This window comes from Melanotaenia boesemani, chromosome 12, assembly GCF_017639745.1.
Source record: "Melanotaenia boesemani isolate fMelBoe1 chromosome 12, fMelBoe1.pri, whole genome shotgun sequence".
Classification (NCBI taxonomy): Eukaryota; Metazoa; Chordata; class Actinopteri; order Atheriniformes; family Melanotaeniidae; genus Melanotaenia; species Melanotaenia boesemani.
In genome coordinates this window covers 15,858,912-15,877,173 of record NC_055693.1, presented here as the reverse complement: position 1 = coordinate 15,877,173, position 18,262 = coordinate 15,858,912, and the positions used below count along the sequence as shown (strand labels likewise).

At 37.5% G+C, this 18,262-nt stretch overlaps 1 protein-coding gene across 4 annotated transcripts in view; it reads right to left on the bottom strand.

Annotated features, from left to right (window-relative positions):
- Positions 1 to 4,320: 4,320 nt before the first annotated feature.
- LOC121650766 (nucleolar protein dao-5-like) overlaps positions 4,321 to 18,262 on the bottom strand; it is a 29,227-nt gene continuing 15,285 nt past the window's right edge. For 2 of the 4 annotated variants that reach the window (XM_042002486.1, XM_042002487.1), the window contains 8 exons: positions 17,354 to 17,515; positions 16,073 to 16,135; positions 14,846 to 15,007; positions 13,576 to 13,638; positions 12,348 to 12,509; positions 11,078 to 11,140; positions 7,752 to 7,871; positions 4,321 to 5,995 (listed from right to left, as the gene is read on the bottom strand). In XM_042002486.1, coding sequence (XP_041858420.1) covers positions 5,859 to 5,995; positions 7,752 to 7,871; positions 11,078 to 11,140; positions 12,348 to 12,509; positions 13,576 to 13,638; positions 14,846 to 15,007; positions 16,073 to 16,135; positions 17,354 to 17,515 — 932 coding nt within the window. In that variant the 3' untranslated portion in view covers positions 4,321 to 5,858. The remainder of the gene's footprint in view (positions 5,996 to 7,751; positions 7,872 to 11,077; positions 11,141 to 12,347; positions 12,510 to 13,575; positions 13,639 to 14,845; positions 15,008 to 16,072; positions 16,136 to 17,353; positions 17,516 to 18,262) is intronic. The other 2 variants (XM_042002488.1, XM_042002489.1) reach the window with 1 other exon arrangement.

The following is an 18,262-nucleotide window of genomic DNA, read 5'->3' as shown; positions in this document are numbered from 1 at the left end:
GGTCTCGCCATCGACCCGCTCATGGCTGAAGACAGTGAATTTTGTTTGGCTTTAATCTTCCCATCAGACAATACAAAGCAGGCGGTATGCTGAGAGTGTTTTCCATTCTACCCCAAGAGAACTGAATCAGGTTTTGCAAGTGCACAAGCACAGATACGTCAGCGTGGCACGTTGACAGGCAGCTTGTTTGAATAAAGAACTGACAAAAGCTCAAAGCCGAGAACTTCGACTGCTGAGATGAGTTTTTACAGAAACACACGACAACTGAAAACAAAGACAATGTGATTGTCTCTGCTGTCTGTCCATGGTGCTGAAAGGACACATTTCCAACTACTCATACTTTTTCATTCCGATTTGGTTACAGAGCGTTTCAAAAATGTGTTTTCTATGAAATGTCAAGAGTGCTCAACAACTTGGGTGGAGCTTATCTTTGACAAATGGCATCATATGGTGCTGGTTATCTGAAACAAAAGAGTTTGAACGCAGATGATAATGAGCAGCGTTTGTTAAAAGTGAATATGGTGTAAATCAATGTGTTAATGTGTCATCATCTATTTTTATATGTTTGAAGCGAAATCCATGCTCTGCAACATCTTTATTGACTTCAAATGCTAACATGCAACAGAAATGCAGACAAGCTGTTGTTTTATGTTCACCATAATCATTTTTCATTTAAGGGGAAGATGGGAAAGTGATTAGTTTTTAATAAAAAGAGTGTTTATCTGAGTCTGAGTGCACAGTTTAATTTGATAACACATCACCCAAATACATAACTATCAACCTGCTGATGCGGAAAGGAAAAGCCAGGTGGGTATGTTTGTTATGGGCTGGATCAGTGCTCTCACTGCTTGATTTGAGCTGCTGCCCGAGGTGACACGCACATGCGCAATGGCGACCTAAACCTAGGTGCTAATTTGGCTGCTGATGCAGCTCTCTAGAATTAACTGCAATTCACATTATTCTGAATAAATTTTTAATTTCAAATTAAGATTATCATTATCCATCCATTCATTTTATGTACTGTTCAGTCAAATTCAGGGTTGTGGAGAAGCTGGAGCCTATCCCAGCAATAAGCAGGTGAGAGGCAGGGTACACTCTGGACAGGTCACCAGTCCATCGCAGGGCCAACACACAGAGACAAACAAACATTCACACACACTCTCTCCTAGGGAGAATTTAGAGTGACCAATTAACCTCACATGTATGTCTTTGGATGGTGGGAGGAAGCTGGAGAACCCAGAAAGAACCCACACATACACAGGGAGAACATGCAAACTCCACATAGAAAGGCCACTGTTGCTGTGAGGCTGTGGTGCTAACCACCACACCACGTGTAGCCCAATCATTATCATTATCATTATATTATTACAAGTTTTTCACAAGGCGACTGCCTTGGTGGCTCAGCTCAATCAACATTTAACACTAGTTAAGATTTAGTCTGTTCCTCCAAATATGTAAAAGTCTATGCCAATATATCTATAAATAGGCTAAATTTTGATAAGGATAATTTCATCTAATTGAGAACCAATAATAAAACAATTTCTGCAGTCGTTATATAACATAATCTGAAACATAGTTTATTGCAAAAATCATATTTTATCTTCACTGATTGTTGCCATTAAGATGAACAAGGTTTGGCACAGAAATGATTAGAAATGTTGCATCAAACCTAATTTAATTTAGGTTTTGTAGAACTGTTACCCCACAACGGTTGTGCATCTCACATCAAGTTCTGCTGTCTCACTATTTCAGACTAATGTTTAACTGACAAAAACGATTGTATCTACTTCGAATCAGGTCTCTTTAGTGCTTAATTGTGTGCACATGCTGTTTAGATGTAATCCAAAAATCGGGCGAGGTTCTGGGTCTCCATCACAGTGAGGAAAGCTGTCTCCAAAGCAAATGCTTAAGAAAAACCATAAAGAAAACATGTAAATATTCCAAAGATTCTTCCTGACCATACAGAAGAAAATATTTACTTTTTGACTAGTGCTGATGTTTCAGAAGGAGAAAAGATGTCTGATGTATGAGTGTGCAAGCAAAAAAAATAAATAAATAAATAAAATAAAATATGTGACCAAGCTTCAAACTCATGCCAGGCCACACGGAGAGACTGTCTCTAATTAGCCTTAAGCTGTCCTGATCTGAAGGAATGCACTAACACACTCACGCAAACATGGCTGGAACATGCACACCTTCACCCAGCCTGTGTTTTCCCTGTGGTCACCAAATGCCAACCTGCCAGCAGTGGTGTGTTTGATAAACTCTGTGTTGCTCAGACACTACCAAACAGTACATCCTCAAGTTAAGTTCCCTGTTAGTGGAGAAATGCAGCTGAAACAATCTTCCTGATCTGATCCTGATTTTCCTTCACACACAGCAGTTTTGTTCATTAATATCCTGACATGTATTTATGGTTGCCAGAATTATTCCTGACAACTGAGATCATTTTTGGTTCAGAGAGAACACAAATAACTTTCAATCTTTTCTCTTACACTCATTTTTATCTGTCCCATTTGCAGCACTTAAAGTATATAAGCAGCATATTAGTGAGTGTTTCCACTGTGTTGGTTACTGCCGTGGGTGTAATAATCTCTGCCATGGGCATGCTTGAATTTTACATGATGACCAAATGTTAGCAGAAAAATAAATGCACAGAGTTGGGCCCAAACACACTCATAAACATCATCACCCAAGAGGGAAACCTTTAATAAAATATAATAATAATAATGAAGAACAATGCTGGGCTATTAATCCTTGGAAGCGAGGTCCAAAGACAAATCAAATCTTAACAGAGGTATTTTATAGTGATGGGAAAGAAAGGGATATTATTTCATTATGATGTCTGAACCACACTTAACAACTTAGCCACATCATTATGGTGGCGCCCAGGTTGCACTGTCACAGTAAAGAATGGCCCAGAAAGAGCCAAGAACTTTTATTGAGCCGATATTAATTGATTTGTCCTGACCTACCCAGACCTGGCCTCCCTGGGCTCAGCTTCCTCGGCGGAGCTGTGCCAAGGCTCTGTCCTAACTCTGCATAAAAATAAATGAGAAGCCGTGGGGCTATAGTCTCTAAAGCCAGAGGATATTGTCTGATTTCACGTCAGCCGTCCAGGAGGCAATTTAAACAACCCAGCATGCTAATCGGCTGTACTGGAGGGTAGCCCATTCATGCTCTCCTCCACTGTTTTCTATTGCATCAGGGTCAAAGGAAATAAACAATCTAAAGAGAAAATGTTAATCAGCATATATCTGATGTTAAAGCAACTATATTGGGAATACCCTGACTGTGGTAAATATGAGCTGGGAACTGTTATAGAACTAGTCTAAAAAACCTTATGTGAAGAGGCAGAGCCCCCATCCCCACAAATAATTCAATACTCTAATAGAACCCTGGTATTTGTTGTGACCATAGAAATATGATAGTGTTCATTCTCTGCTTGTGCCCTGAACCCACAGGGCAGGTGGTAGCAGATCACAGACATCTCGGTGACTCACGGGTTAAACTAATCATGAACGACTGTCTCACATGGCCCAACCAGTGCCCTTCCAAATCTACACCAGCTTGTCATCCAGCAGAAGGCGAACCTACATTTATGCTTTTTTATCACTGAGCAAGTAAGTTGGCTTGGCTGTTATTTTTCATGTTATATAGTTTTTTTCCTCTCTTTAAAGGCTGAGTTAAATGTGATGTAACTGGCTGGTTTACGTACACGCTTTTCATTTACGCAGATCAAAAAATATGTCTGAATATCTCTGAATGATGTCCTTAAACATTAATCAGACCCACACATTTCTTCATAATACAGTTATACAACACTTCATCAACACTGTGTTTATAACTCAAGGCAATATCACACATCTAAATGTTCCAGACTTTGAAAAGGATCTGTAATAAATTTCTGTAGCCACATTTCAATATTTTAATGAAATGACCTTAACATCTCAATGTTAAGATATTAAAAGAGAACATATTTCTCTCATCCAAGTTCAAAAATCAGCCAACAATTAGACATACAGGCTGATAAATACTGCCCCCTATTGACATAAGAATATTCTTACACTTTATTGTAATTCGCCTGATCAAGTTTGTCTTTCTTTTAAGTATATATGTATTACTTTATAAAACTTGTTTACTTCTTTATTTTTCTTTAAGTAAAAGTTATGACATTTCACAATTAAATGACTGTTATTCTGCATTCAAACTAAACATTAGCAAATCCACTGACTTCCTTTAAATATTCTGGATGAACTGGGTCAACATCTCTTAACAAGAAAAAGAAACCAAAACATAAAATACGAAACAGACAAGAAATCAAAATTGAACACTTGTCTTTATAGGTCAGTGCAAAAATCTCCATCATGCCATCAAATCAGAGCAAGACGTAAAAGATGAAAACAACAGGAGGAACTATTGTCCTAACAATAAAAAAAGGAAAACCAGCTTTCAGATGCAGATCAATATTACATGTAATGAGCAAAAGAATGTGTCAAAAATTCCTTTAAACTGCTTTTAAAAGTCTTATTTATTAATAAACTACTGGATACGGTACGGATACGGGTTCAATTTAGGAAGTCACTCTCAGTAGGTGTCACAAGCTGCTATACTGTTAATAATTATTGTTTAAATTTGGAAGTTTCTTTAATTTACAATGGTGAGATATGTTTTTAATTTTTTTATACCAGACAGATATGGGCTAAAACTTGATTTTAGAGGTTAGGCTAACTCTATGTGCATAAAAACATCATCCTGAAGGTCCTAATATAGCAAAAAAAAAACAAAAAAACAAAAAAAAAACACCCATTCATCCAAAATGCAACACAGCATAATGACAACTTCACAAGTACCTATACTTATTCTATTCATATATAAAATAGTATGAAATTTATACAAAGTACTGCTTTTTAAAATTAAGTTAAGTTAAAAGTAAAAGTAGTAGAATACAAATATCAACAATTTTAGACAGCAATACTTTTTCGTTCCTGAACTTAACTTGTGGCAAACAGAGCATACCATCTCCCTAAAACTGAGTCCAAGCTGAAAACAGACACCAGCTGCTGTCTGTTAACACACTTTTTAACTAGTTTTAAGGAGATCCTTTATATCACGGCTTTTTATTATAAGAAAATGAAAAGTCAGAGAGACAGACAAACCACCAGTTTGTTTTCAAATATTTTGTCCAATCCCAGAGCAAATATTTGTCTTTGGACTGTCTGTCCTACACACACTCTTTAACACTCCTTTGTACAGAATCCATCCATTATCTGCCTCCTTCCTGAATTTTCTCTTTTCGGTTTACTCAGATGGATTAAGGTTTATTCAGTAGCTTCAGATTTCTTTTGACTCTCTTCATCCTCACTAATGCTCTCATTTATTATCTTTTTGTGTCCTAGTCCTCATTTTCTATCTTCAGCAGTGCCACCCCGTCTGCTGCGTCTTAGACACTGTTAAGCCATGCCTTGTTCCTTTTCTTCCCGGTCTGGGATTGCATGTGCAGTACTAGGGGACCTTGGCAGGTTGTCAACATTACTGTTGTCCGGTTTTGATGCTACTGAGGGGTGTTTAAAAGAGAATCAGTTTTTCTTGGTCACCTATGCCATCTGCATTGTCTTCTTGAAAAATCTGTTTGCTTAATTCTTGTTCGGTCTTCACATCTCAGTTTGTTTCTGTTAGTTGCAGTTTTTAATTTGTTCATGTGCTTTGGTTTATATACATTTTCTATTCAGCGGTGGTGGAGGAGGACTCTTCTACCTGCATGGTAACCTTAATACATCCCACTGAGCGTAATGACTCAGCCTCTCAAACACTTTTCTCAAGTCCACTTCAGCGCCTAATCTGAGCTGGTGTTTTCTTTATGTTTTATCAGCATCGTCTTTTGGTGCCATGTTTGGAGTATTTGGGGTAGAAGCTGGGTGTGGCTGGTCAGCAGAGGCAGAGACATCACTTTGGGAAGCAAATGTTGCATCCTCATCCATCTCCTCATCTGACTCTGAAACAGAAAGTAGGGAAAAGTCTGAGTATATTATGGGTACATCTCCAACAGAGCAATAACATTCACTTCAGTTAATCGAATTCAGCCCTTTATCCAGTTTGAAACATGCCCTTGGGTGAAAACAATTTAAAGACTACTAAATGTCAGTTTATGTTGTTCCTCTGAGGTTGCAATTCTTGTTTATCTTTTTTCGTTTATTTATTGAAGTTAAAATAAAAAAAGTAGAAAAACGTTAAAGCAGGAAAGAATAATTTAAAAAGGCAACAACATAAATAGTACAAGTGGGCAATTCTGATTTTAGCTTGCAGTATGATGAGAAAAATAAGAAAAAAGTTATTGAAGGGGATAAAATTCTTGTTTTTAACAAGCACACAATCTATACCTCAGTTAACATGTATCATGTTTAATACAGTTTCAAAGACCTATTGCAGAGATCACCAACTCCGGACCTCTTGAGCCAGTGTCCTGCAGGTTTTCACTGCATCCCTGCTGCAACACACCTGGTTCAAATGAAATAGTCAAGGTCTACACCAGCCTCTTAACGACCCATTATTTGAGTCAGGTGTGCTGCAGAATGGAGATACTGAAAACCTGCAGGACACTGGCTCAAGAGGTCCGGAGTTGGTGATCCCTGACCTATTGTATCACCATATGGTAACAACTATACCCAAAATAAGCAGGAAGACAATTCATTTCACAGTAAGAAAAAATGAGCGCGAGAAGTTTGCCGGCAGCAATAATTTTCATTAGTTTACTACGGAGTATCTCGACTGAACTCTCTTGTTTCTTGCGGAGTGATCGCTCTCGTGTCATACATGACAACAGCATGTTGCAGCAGGAGACCGTGGTGAACCACTAACCTGTGCGATCCGGTCAATGCATTTGTTTTACAGGACTGCCAACTGTCACGCAATAGCCGTGAGACTCACCCATTTGAGTGGCTTCTTACGCTAAACCTCCGATTTCTCACGCTGAAATACACATCAAGAGCAATGCTGGCTAATCGAGAGGTTCGGGAGGATTCCCAGTGGCCACATTACTTTTGAGCCGGTGTCCCGGCATATGTGAAAAAGGCGCAGTGTCGCATCGCAGCAGTGCGGTTCACTCACTGCTCATAGATCAGTCTGACATGCAGCAATGAGGGGAGATATTTCAGCTTCACAAACAGCAACGATGCGCAGTATGTTCTTTTTAATAAAATGGTACTAACTGGTAGTTTTACTGGGTTTCTCTGTCTGAGCCCCATGTTTAATATTTTTTTAATATATTTTTTGAAAGACAATTTAGTTTACAGAACAGAGACTTTATTATCCGTCATACTTATTGTTTTTGGTTGTGTTTGCTTTTCATTTGTTGTTAATGAAACTTAGATGTCAAATCTGTTTATTGTTTTTGTTTGATTTAAATTTTCTTCCAGTTCCAGTGTTAAATGTTTTTTAGAAATTAAAGTTTATTGATCTGTGAAGGGGTGTACTTGCATTATTATGGCATTGTCATTATATTAGTTGAAAATGGTCTGAAAATGACATTATTGCTTTGCACTATGTTATCGTTTATCGCAATAATTTCTGAGAAAATAAATCACACAGCAGAGTTTGTTATCACGACAGGCCTGCATAAAGCTCTGAGAAGGTAAAGAAAAACTTTCATTTTCTGTCCCTAAAAATAACTTAAATGTTATTTACTGGAACAAGAATGAGAGACCGAGATTATAAGTTTTACTACTTGTGCTCGCTACAGTCGTCCAACTCACCTGATAAAGCGTCATTCTTCTTCTCAGAGTCGTCTTTCTCTGCAGCCTCTTTAAGCTCATCTTTATCTGCAGTTTCTTGGTCATTTACAGAAGGATGCGACACAGAAGATGATTTTGGAGCTACAGGGGGAGGAGATATGTGAAAAAGGTGCAGTGTCGCATCGCAGCAGTGCGGTTCACTCACTGCTCATAGATCAGTCTGACATGCAGCAATGAGGGGAGATATTTCAGCTTCACAAACAGCAACGATGTGCAGTATGTTCTTTTTAATAAAATGGTACTAACTGGTAGTTTTACCGGGTTTCCCTGTCTGAGCCCCATGTTTAATATTTTTTTAATATATTTTTTGAAGGACAATTTAGTTTACAGAACAGAGACTTTATTATCCGTCGTACTTATTGTTTTTGGTTGTGTTTGCTTTTCATTTGTTGTTAATGAGACTTAGATGTCAAATCTGTTTGTTTTTGTTTGATTTAAATTTTCTTCCAGTTCCAGTGTTAAATGTTTTTTAGAAATTAAAGTTTATTGATCTGTGAAAGGGTGTGAAAGGACAAAGCCATACTGAAGTTGTCTTTGTGGTCGTAAATCAAACAATCTACTCAGAAACTTGTTTACTGTTAAAAATAAAAAGTGATTAAAAAACTTACTTGCTTGATAAATATAATTACACAAATGTAGTAATATTCTCTCAACCAATGGCTTTAGAAATGAAATTTCAAGTTTTCTTCATATTTTCAGACTGTTAACTGAACACTTCTGGAAAGTTGAAGATGTCAATATAGATATTAATTAGTGCTGGGCAACAATTAAAATTTTTATTCGCGATTAATCGCATGACATGCTGCGATTAATCGCGATTAATCGCATCGTTACGCGCAAAATGTCTCTTTCCTTTAAAAAATGGCCTACAGCTATAAAAAGAAAATGTAGTAAGTTTTGGTTTACAAACACTACATCAGGGGTCTCCAACCTGCAACTCTGGAGCTGCAAGTGTCTCTCTGGACCTTCCACAATGCCTCTAAATACATGGCTAAAATATTTTTTTTAAATCTGTCTTTCTTGTCATTAGGTTGGAAACCATGGACTTTTTTTCCCCTTTCTTTTACATCATTTTCCACAAATATCAACATTCCTTAGCAGAAAGTCTGTCTATCCACTTTTTTTTAAAATAAAGGTTTTATGTTTTTCTTTATTTTAAAACCTTAAAAATGGAAATAAAAATGTGGTTCTTCAAAAATAACAAACATCCTATGGTGGCTCTTCATTAAAAATATATATTAAGTTGCCTTTTTGAAAAGTCTGGTAACATTTGCGTCTCTAAAGTAGTTTTATTTAGCTGGCTGAGGGGAAAATGGCTCTCTGGATTGGAAAGGTTGCAGACCGCTGCACTAAACACATAAACAGGTTTAGCAGCAATTTTCAGATAAAACATTTCTTCATATATATTTATAAAATCAAATATTTATGACAAAGAAGGATGAAATGTTCAGGATTTACTAACTAAAAGGTAAAAAGTCAGCAGGATGATTTTAAAGCTGTGAAGCTGCTTCCTTCTAAACATAGAAGGAACAATATGTGATGAATATCAGCATCAGGTGAACAGACAGAAAGCAGGATGAGAATCTCACAGCTTCTAGATGGTGAGGAGAGAAAAATATTCACAATATAAGTCGGGTCGTAACAATGCACAATAACTTCCATCCATGCAGCTTCAGTGTTTCATTATCCTGGTTTCTGGCCTATAATTTCTCTAAACTTTCATTTTCAGCCTCCGCTTCCGGAGTTAAGGGGTTAACATCTTCTTCCGGGTGTAACGTCAGGCCTGTAGATGTAACTATAAACATGTGTGGTATCCACAGAAAGTCCAGAATCTCAGCTACCAGTTCAGTAAAACCATTTCTATCACCAACAAACACAGTTAAGACAACAAATTATTTAAAGAGCAGCTACACAAAGTCCGAAAAACATGTAAACACAAATTATGTCTCCCCGTGTCCACCCCATGGCATGAACATGAACAAACGACTCCTCTACTGAAAGCTCACATCTCACAGATTCCACAGCTGGAAGTTTCATCTCGCTATGACCAAGATTCACCGAACCAGAGGCAGAAGAAGGCCCGATTTATGCTTCATGTTTGTAAAAGTCAGAATGCATGTCTTACCATTGCTGTCTTGCATAAATTAAAACCGCGTTTGTTAAAAAAAAAAATAATAAAAAAGTTTCCTGTCCAAAAACTACGATGTTCTGTCCATCTGCATGTATTTTGACAAAGAGAAACGTCGGTTCTTTTTTTCTTCTTCCCGTTCCAGACAGAAAACATCTCTTTATTTTAATAAACCCGCTCTCTCCTTATCAAGTCAGACGCACCGCTGCAGCAGGGAAGGGAGACATGGACGCCATGTTTCTGTCATCACAGCCAGCGGCCAGCAAAAAAAAAAAAAAATTTAACGCGCGATTAAAAACATTAACGGCGTTAATTAAGCGTTGCGTTGACGCGCGATTAACGCGTTAACGTGCCAAGCACTAATATTAAAACAATATTAATTAATATAATCAGGATTTAAGATTTGGCATAAAATGTCCCTTTTTGATAAATCTTCCAGTTAAGCGTGGTTCATCCATCCCTTTAGTTATGCTGCTATAGGCTTAGACTGCACAGCACGTCCCATGATGCACTGAGCATTTCCTTTCATGCTCCTTATTTTCCATGTATAAGTATATGACATTATCGGCGACATTAACTTGTATTTCTCTTCTATCTCAGCAGGTCTCCCCAGCTAAAAGTGGTGGTTGTTGATTCCTCTGTCCTGGGCTCTTCACCTCCAACTGGTTGAGGTAGATGGCCACCCTCCCTGTGCCTGGTTCTAATGCAGGTTTATCCTTCCTGTTGAAAGGAAGTTTTTTCCTTTCCACTGTGGCCCGTTGCTCCGTGCATGCTCATGATGGGAATTACACTCAAGAATAGATTCAGTGCAATCTCTTGGTTTTCCCAAGCTAGGCTAATATTTTTATAATTTGGCTTGAATGAACACAGTTATTAAAAATCAGACTGGTGCAGATATGTTTTAAATGGGTCACAATTAATTGCCTTAAACTGTTTATGTCTGTAAGGTGCTTTGAAATGACTGTTGTGAACTGACACTACACTGAACTATACTCAAAATACATGTAAAAATTATTCGTAAGTATCTTTAATGAACATAAGAATTTGATGGTGAAAAAGAATCATCTACTTTCCAAAATATAGCTTATTTAAAGAAGCATCATCAATGTAATTTCACTGATCTTACAAACTGTTTGTTACATAAAGAAACAAAGGTTACCTGCTGCTGGTGTGTGTTGCTGATTGTTTTCCTCAAATTTAAAGACTCGGCTCTTGACCGGTTCCGTAAATCAATGCCAATGAGCTAATTAAAACCGTAGCGTAGCATTCACAACATATTAATTATCATTAATAATAAATTATAGAGCTAGGCCTGTCGTGATAAGCAGTAAGACAATTCATTTCACAGAAAGAAAAAATGAGCGCGAGAAGTTTGCCGGCCACAATAATTTTCATTAGTTTTTTTCTATCTTACTTTACCATAGACTGTGTATGACAACAGGTTTCACTACGGAGTATCTCGACTGAACTCTCTTGTTTCTTGCGGAGTGATCGCTCTCGTGTCATACATGACAGCAGCATGTTGCAGCAGGAGACCGTGGTGAACCGCTAACCTGTGCGATCCGGTCAATGCATTTGTTTTACAGGACTGCCAACTGTCTCGCAATAGCCGTGAGACTCACCCATTTCAGTGGCTTCTTAAGCTAAACGTCCGATTTCTCACGCTGAAATACACATCAAGAGCAATGCTGGCTAATCGAGAGGTTCGGGAGGATTCCCAGTGGCCACATTCCTTTGAGCCGGTGTCCCGGCATATGTGAAAAAGGCGCAGTGTCGCATCGCAGCAGTGCGGTTCACTCACTGCTCATAGATCAGTCTGACATGCAGCAATGAGGGGAGATATTTCAGCTTCTCAAACAGCAACGATGCGCAGTATGTTTTTTTTAATAAAATGGTACTAACTGGTAGTTTTACTGGGTTTCCCTGTCTGAGCCCCATGTTTAATATTTTTTTAATATATTTTTTGAAGGACAATTTAGTTTACAGAACAGAGACTTTATTGTTTTTGGTTGTGTTTGCTTTTCATTTGTTGTTAATGAGACTTAGATGTCAAATCTGTTTATTGTTTTTGTTGATTTAAATTTTCTTCCAGTTCCAGTGTTAAATGTTTTTTTAGATATTAAAGTTTATTGATCTCTGAAAGGGTGTATTTGCATTATTATGGCATTGTCATTATATTAGTTGAAAATGGTCTGAAAATGACATTATCGCTTTGCACTATGTTATCGTTTATCGCAATAATTTCTGAGAAAATAAATTGCACAGCAAAGTTTGTTATCACGACAGGCCTGCATGAAGCTCTGAGAAGGTAAAGAAAAACTTTCATTTTCTGTCCCTAAAAATAACTTAAATGTTATTTACCGGAACAAGAATTAGAGACAGAGATTATAAGTTTTACTACTTGTGCTCACTACAGTCGTCCAACTCACCTGATAAAGCGTCATTCTTCTTCTCAGAGTCGTCTTTCTCTGCAGCCTCTTTAAGCTCATTTTTATCAGCAGTTTCTTGGTCATTTACAGAAGGACGCTTCACAGAGAATGCTTTTGGAGCTACAGGGGGAGGAGATGAAATTTTACTGTCCTTGTCTTGTCCTGAAACACAGTAAAAAGAAATAATCATGCTGTCAGAGACAAAGCCATACTGAAGTCATCTTTGTGGTCGTAAATCAAACAATCTACTCAGAAACTTGTTTACTGTTAAAAATAAAAAGTGATTAAAAAATTTACTTGCTTGATAAATATAATTACACAATTGTAGTAATATTCTCTCAACCAATGGCTTTAGAAATGGAATTTCAAGTTTTCTTCGTATCTTCAGACTGTTAACTAAACACTTCTGGAAAGTTGAAGATGTCAATATAGACATTAATACAATATTAATTAATATAATCAGGATTTAAGATTTGGCATGAAATGTCCCTTTTTGATAAATCTTCCAGTTAAGCGTGGTTCATCCATCCCTTTAGTTATGCTGCTATAGGCTTAGACTGCAGCGGCACGTCCCATGATGCACTGAGCATTTCCTTTCATGCTCTTTATTTTCTATGTATAAGTATATGACATTATCGGCGACATTAACTTGTATTTCTTTTTATCTCAGCAGGTCTCCCCAGCTAAAAGTGGTGGTTGTTGATTCCTCTGTCCTGGGCTCTTCATCTCCAACTGGTTGAGGCAGATGGCCACCCTCCCTGTGCCTGGTTCTGCTGGAGGATTTTCCTTCCTGTTGAAAGGAAGTTTTTTCCTTTCCACTGTGGCCAGTTGCTCCGTGCATGCTCATGATGGGAATTACACTCACGAATAGATTCAATGCAATCTCTTGGTTTTCCTAAGCTAGGCTATTATTTTTATAATTTGGCTTGTATGAACACAGTTATTAAAAATCAGACTGGTGCAGAAATGTTTTAAATGGGACACAATTAATTGCCTTAAACTGTTTATGTCTGTAAGGTGCTTTGAAATGACTGTTGTGAACTGACCCTACACTGAACTATACTCAAAATACATGTAAAAATTATTCGTAAGTATCTTTAATGAACATGAGAATTTGATGGTGAAAAAAATCATCTATTTTCCAAAATATAGCTTATTTAAAGAAGCATCATCAATGTAATTTCACTGATCTTACAAACTGTTTGTTACATAAAGAAACAAAGGTTACCTGCTGCTGGTGTGTGTTGCTGATTGTTTTCCTCAAATTTAAAGACCCGGCTCTTGACCAATTCTGTAAATCAATGCCAATGAGCTAATTAAAACCGTAGCATAGCATTCATAACATATTAATTATCATTAATAATAAATTATAGAGCTAGGCCTGTCGTGATAAGCAGTAAGACAATTAACTGCACGGTAAGAAAAAATGAGCGTGAGAAGTTTGCCGGCCGCAATAATTTTCATTAGTTTTTTTTCTCTTACTTTACCACAGACTGTGTATGACAACAGGTTTCACTACAGAGTATCTCGACTGAACTCTCTTGTTTCTTGCGGAGTGATCGCTCTCGTGTCATACATAACAGCAGCATGTTGCAGCAGGAGACCGTGGTGAACCACTAACCTGTGCGATCCGGTCAATGCATTTGTTTTACAGGGCTGCAAACTGTCTCGCAATAGCTGTGAGACTCACCCATTTGAGTGGCTTCTTACGCTAAACCTCCGATTTCTCACGCTGAAATACACATCAAGAGCAATGCTGGCTAATCGAGAGGTTCGGGAGGATTCCCAGTGGCCGCATTACTTTTGAGCCGGTGTCCCAGCATATGTGAAAAAGGTGCAGTGTCACATCGCAGCAGTGCGGTTCACTCACTGCTCATAGATCAGTCTGACATGCAGCAATGAGGGGAGATATTTCAGCTTCACAAACAGCAACGATTGCACAGTATGTTCTTTTTAATAAAATGGTACTAACTGGTAGTTTTACCGGGTTTCCCTGTCTGAGCCCCATGTTTAATATTTTTTAATATATGTTTTGAAGGACAATTTAGTTTACAGAACAGAGACTTTATTGTTTTTGGTTGTGTTTGCTTTTCATTTGTTGTTAATGAGACTTAGATGTCAAATCTGTTTATTGTTTTTGTTTGATTTAAATTTTCTTCCAGTTCCAGTGTTAAATGTTTTTTAGAAATTAAAGTTTATTGATCTCTGAAGGGGTGTACTTGCATTATTATGGCATTGTCATTATATTAGTTGAAAATGGTCTGAAAATGACATTATCGCTTTGCACTATGTTATCGTTTGTCGCAATAATTTCTGAGAAAATAAATTGCACAGCAAAGTTTGTTATCACGACAGGCCTGCATGAAGCTCTGAGAAGGTAAAGAAAAACATTCATTTTCTGTCCCTAAAAATAACTTAAATGTTATTTACCGGAACAAGAATTAGAGACAGAGATTATAAGTTTTACTACTTGTGCTCACTACAGTCGTCCAACTCACCTGATAAAGCGTCATTCTTCTTCTCAGAGTCGTCTTTCTCTGCAGCCTCTTTAAGCTCATTTTTATCAGCAGTTTCTTGGTCATTTACAGAAGGACGCTTCACAGAGAATGCTTTTGGAGCTACAGGGGGAGGAGATGAAATTTTACTGTCCTTGTCTTGTCCTGAAACACAGTAAAAGAAATAATCATGCTGTCAGAGACAAAGCCATACTGAAGTCATCTTTGTGGTCGTAAATCAAACAATCTACTCAGAAACTTGTTTACTGTTAAAAATAAAAAGTGATTAAAAAATTTACTTGCTTGATAAATATAATTACACAATTGTAGTAATATTCTCTCAACCAATGGCTTTAGAAATGGAATTTCAAGTTTTCTTCGTATCTTCAGACTGTTAACTAAACACTTCTGGAAAGTTGAAGATGTCACTATAGATATTAATACAATATTAATTAATATAATCAGGATTTAAGATTTGGCATGAAATGTCCCTTTTTGATAAATCTTCCAGTTAAGCGTGGTTCATCCATCCCTTTAGTTATGCTGCTATAGGCTTAGACTGCAGCGGCACGTCCCATGATGCACTGAGCATTTCCTTTCATGCTCTTTATTTTCTATGTATAAGTATATGACATTATCGGCGACATTAACTTGTATTTCTTTTTTATCTCAGCAGGTCTCCCCAGCTAAAAGTGGTGGTTGTTGATTCCTCTGTCCTGGGCTCTTCATCTCCAACTGGTTGAGGCAGATGGCCACCCTCCCTGTGCCTGGTTCTGCTGGAGGATTTTCCTTCCTGTTGAAAGGAAGTTTTTTCCTTTCCACTGTGGCCAGTTGCTCCGTGCATGCTCATGATGGGAATTACACTCACGAATAGATTCAATGCAATCTCTTGGTTTTCCTAAGCTAGGCTATTATTTTTATAATTTGGCTTGTATGAACACAGTTATTAAAAATCAGACTGGTGCAGAAATGTTTTAAATGGGACACAATTAATTGCCTTAAACTGTTTATGTCTGTAAGGTGCTTTGAAATGACTGTTGTGAACTGACCCTACACTGAACTATACTCAAAATACATGTAAAAATTATTCGTAAGTATCTTTAATGAACATGAGAATTTGATGGTGAAAAAAATCATCTATTTCCAAAATATAGCTTATTTAAAGAAGCATCATCAATGTAATTTCACTGATCTTACAAACTGTTTGTTACATAAAGAAACAAAGGTTACCTGCTGCTGGTGTGTGTTGCTGATTGTTTTCCTCAAATTTAAAGACCCGGCTCTTGACCAATTCTGTAAATCAATGCCAATGAGCTAATTAAAACCGTAGCATAGCATTCACAACATATTAATTATCATTAATAATAAATTATAGAGCTAGGCCTGTCGTGATAAGCAGTAAGACAATTAACTGCACGGTAAGAAAAAATGAGCGTGAGAAGTTTGCCGGCCGCAATAATTTTCATTAGTTTTTTTTCTATTATACTTTACCATAGACTGTGTATGACAACAGGTTTCACTACAGAGTATCTCGACTGAACTCTCTTGTTTCTTGCGGAGTGATCGCTCTCGTGTCATACATGACAGCAGCATGTTGCAGCAGGAGACCGTGGTGAACCACTAACCTGTGCGATCCAGTTTGCTGCATTTGTTTTACAGGGCTGCCAACTGTCTCGCAATAGCCGTGAGACTCACCCATTTGAGTGTCTTCTCACACTAAACCTCCGATTTCTCACACTGAAATACACATCAAGAGCAAAGCTTGCTAATCGACAGATGCGAGAGGATTCCCAGTGGCCGCATTACTTTTGAGCCGGTGTCCCGGCATATGTGAAAAAGGCGCAGTGTCGCATCGCAGCAGTGCGGTTCACTCACTGCTCATAGATCAGTCTGACATGCAGCAATGAGGGGAGATATTTCAGCTTCACAAACAGCAACGATGCGCAGTATGTTTTTTTAATAAAATGGTACTAACTGGTAGTTTTACCGGGTGTCCCTGTCTGAGCCCCATGTTTAATATTTTTTTTATCTATTTTTTGAAGGACAATTTAGTTTACAGAACAGAGACTTTATTATCCATCATACTTATTGTTTTTGGTTGTGTTTGCTTTTCATTTGTTGTTAATGAGACTTAGATGTCAAATCTGTTCATTGTTGTTGTTGATTTAAATTTTCTTCCAGTTCCAGTGTTAAATGTTTTTTTTAGAAATGAAAGTTTATTGATCTCTGAAAGGGTGTATTTGCATTATTATGGCATTGTCATTATATTAGTTGAAAATGGTCTGAAAATGACATCATCGCTTTGCACTATGTTATCGTTTATCGCAATAATTTCTGAGAAAATAAATTGCACAGCAAAGTTTGTTATCACGACAGGCCTACATAAAGCTCTGAGAAGGTAAAGAAAAACTTTCATTTTCTGTCCCTAAAAATAACTTAAATGTTATTTCTTGAACAAGAATGAGAGATTATAAGTTTACTACTTGTGCTCACTACAGTCGTCCAACTCACCTGGTAAAGCGTCATCCTTCTTCTCAGAGTCGTCTTTCTCTGCAGCCTCTTTAAGCTCATTTTTATCAGCAGTTTCTTGGTCATTTACAGAAGGAGGCGACACAGAAGATGATTTTGGAGCTACAGGGGGAGGAGATGAAATTTTACTGTCCTTGTCTTGTCCTGAAACACAGTAAAAAGAAATAATCATGCTGTCAGAGACAAAGCCATACTGAAGTCATCTTTGTGGTCGTAAATCAAACAATCTACTCAGAATCTTGTTTAATGTTAAAAATAAAAAGTGATTAAAAAATTTACTTGCTTGATAAATATAATTACACAAATGTAGTAATATTCTCTCAACCAATGGCTTTAGAAATGGAATTTCAAGTTTTCTTCATATCTTCAGACTGTTAACCGAACACTTCTGGAAAGTTGAAGATGTCAATATAGATATTAATACAATATTAATTAATATAATCAGGATTTAAGATTTGGCAAAAAATGTCCCTTTTTGATAAATCTTCCAGTTAAGCGTGGTTTATCCATCCCTTTAGTTATGCTGCTATAGGCTTAGACTGCAGCGGCACGTCCCGTGATGCACTGAGCATTTCCTTTCAGGCTCTTTATTTTCCATGTACAAGTATATGACATTATCGGCGACATTAACTTGTATTTCTCTTCTATCTCAGCAGGTCTCCCCAGCTAAAAGTAGTGGTTGTTGATTCCTCTGTCCCGGGCTCTTCACCTCCAACTGGTTGAGGCAGATGGCCACCCTCCCTGTGCCTGGTTCTGCTGGAGGATTTTCCTTCCTGTTGAAAGGAAGTTTTTTACTTTCCACTGTGGCCAGTTGCTCCGTGCATGCTCATGATGGGAATTACACTGAAGAATAGATTCAATGCAATCTCTTGGGTTTCCTAAGCTAGGCTA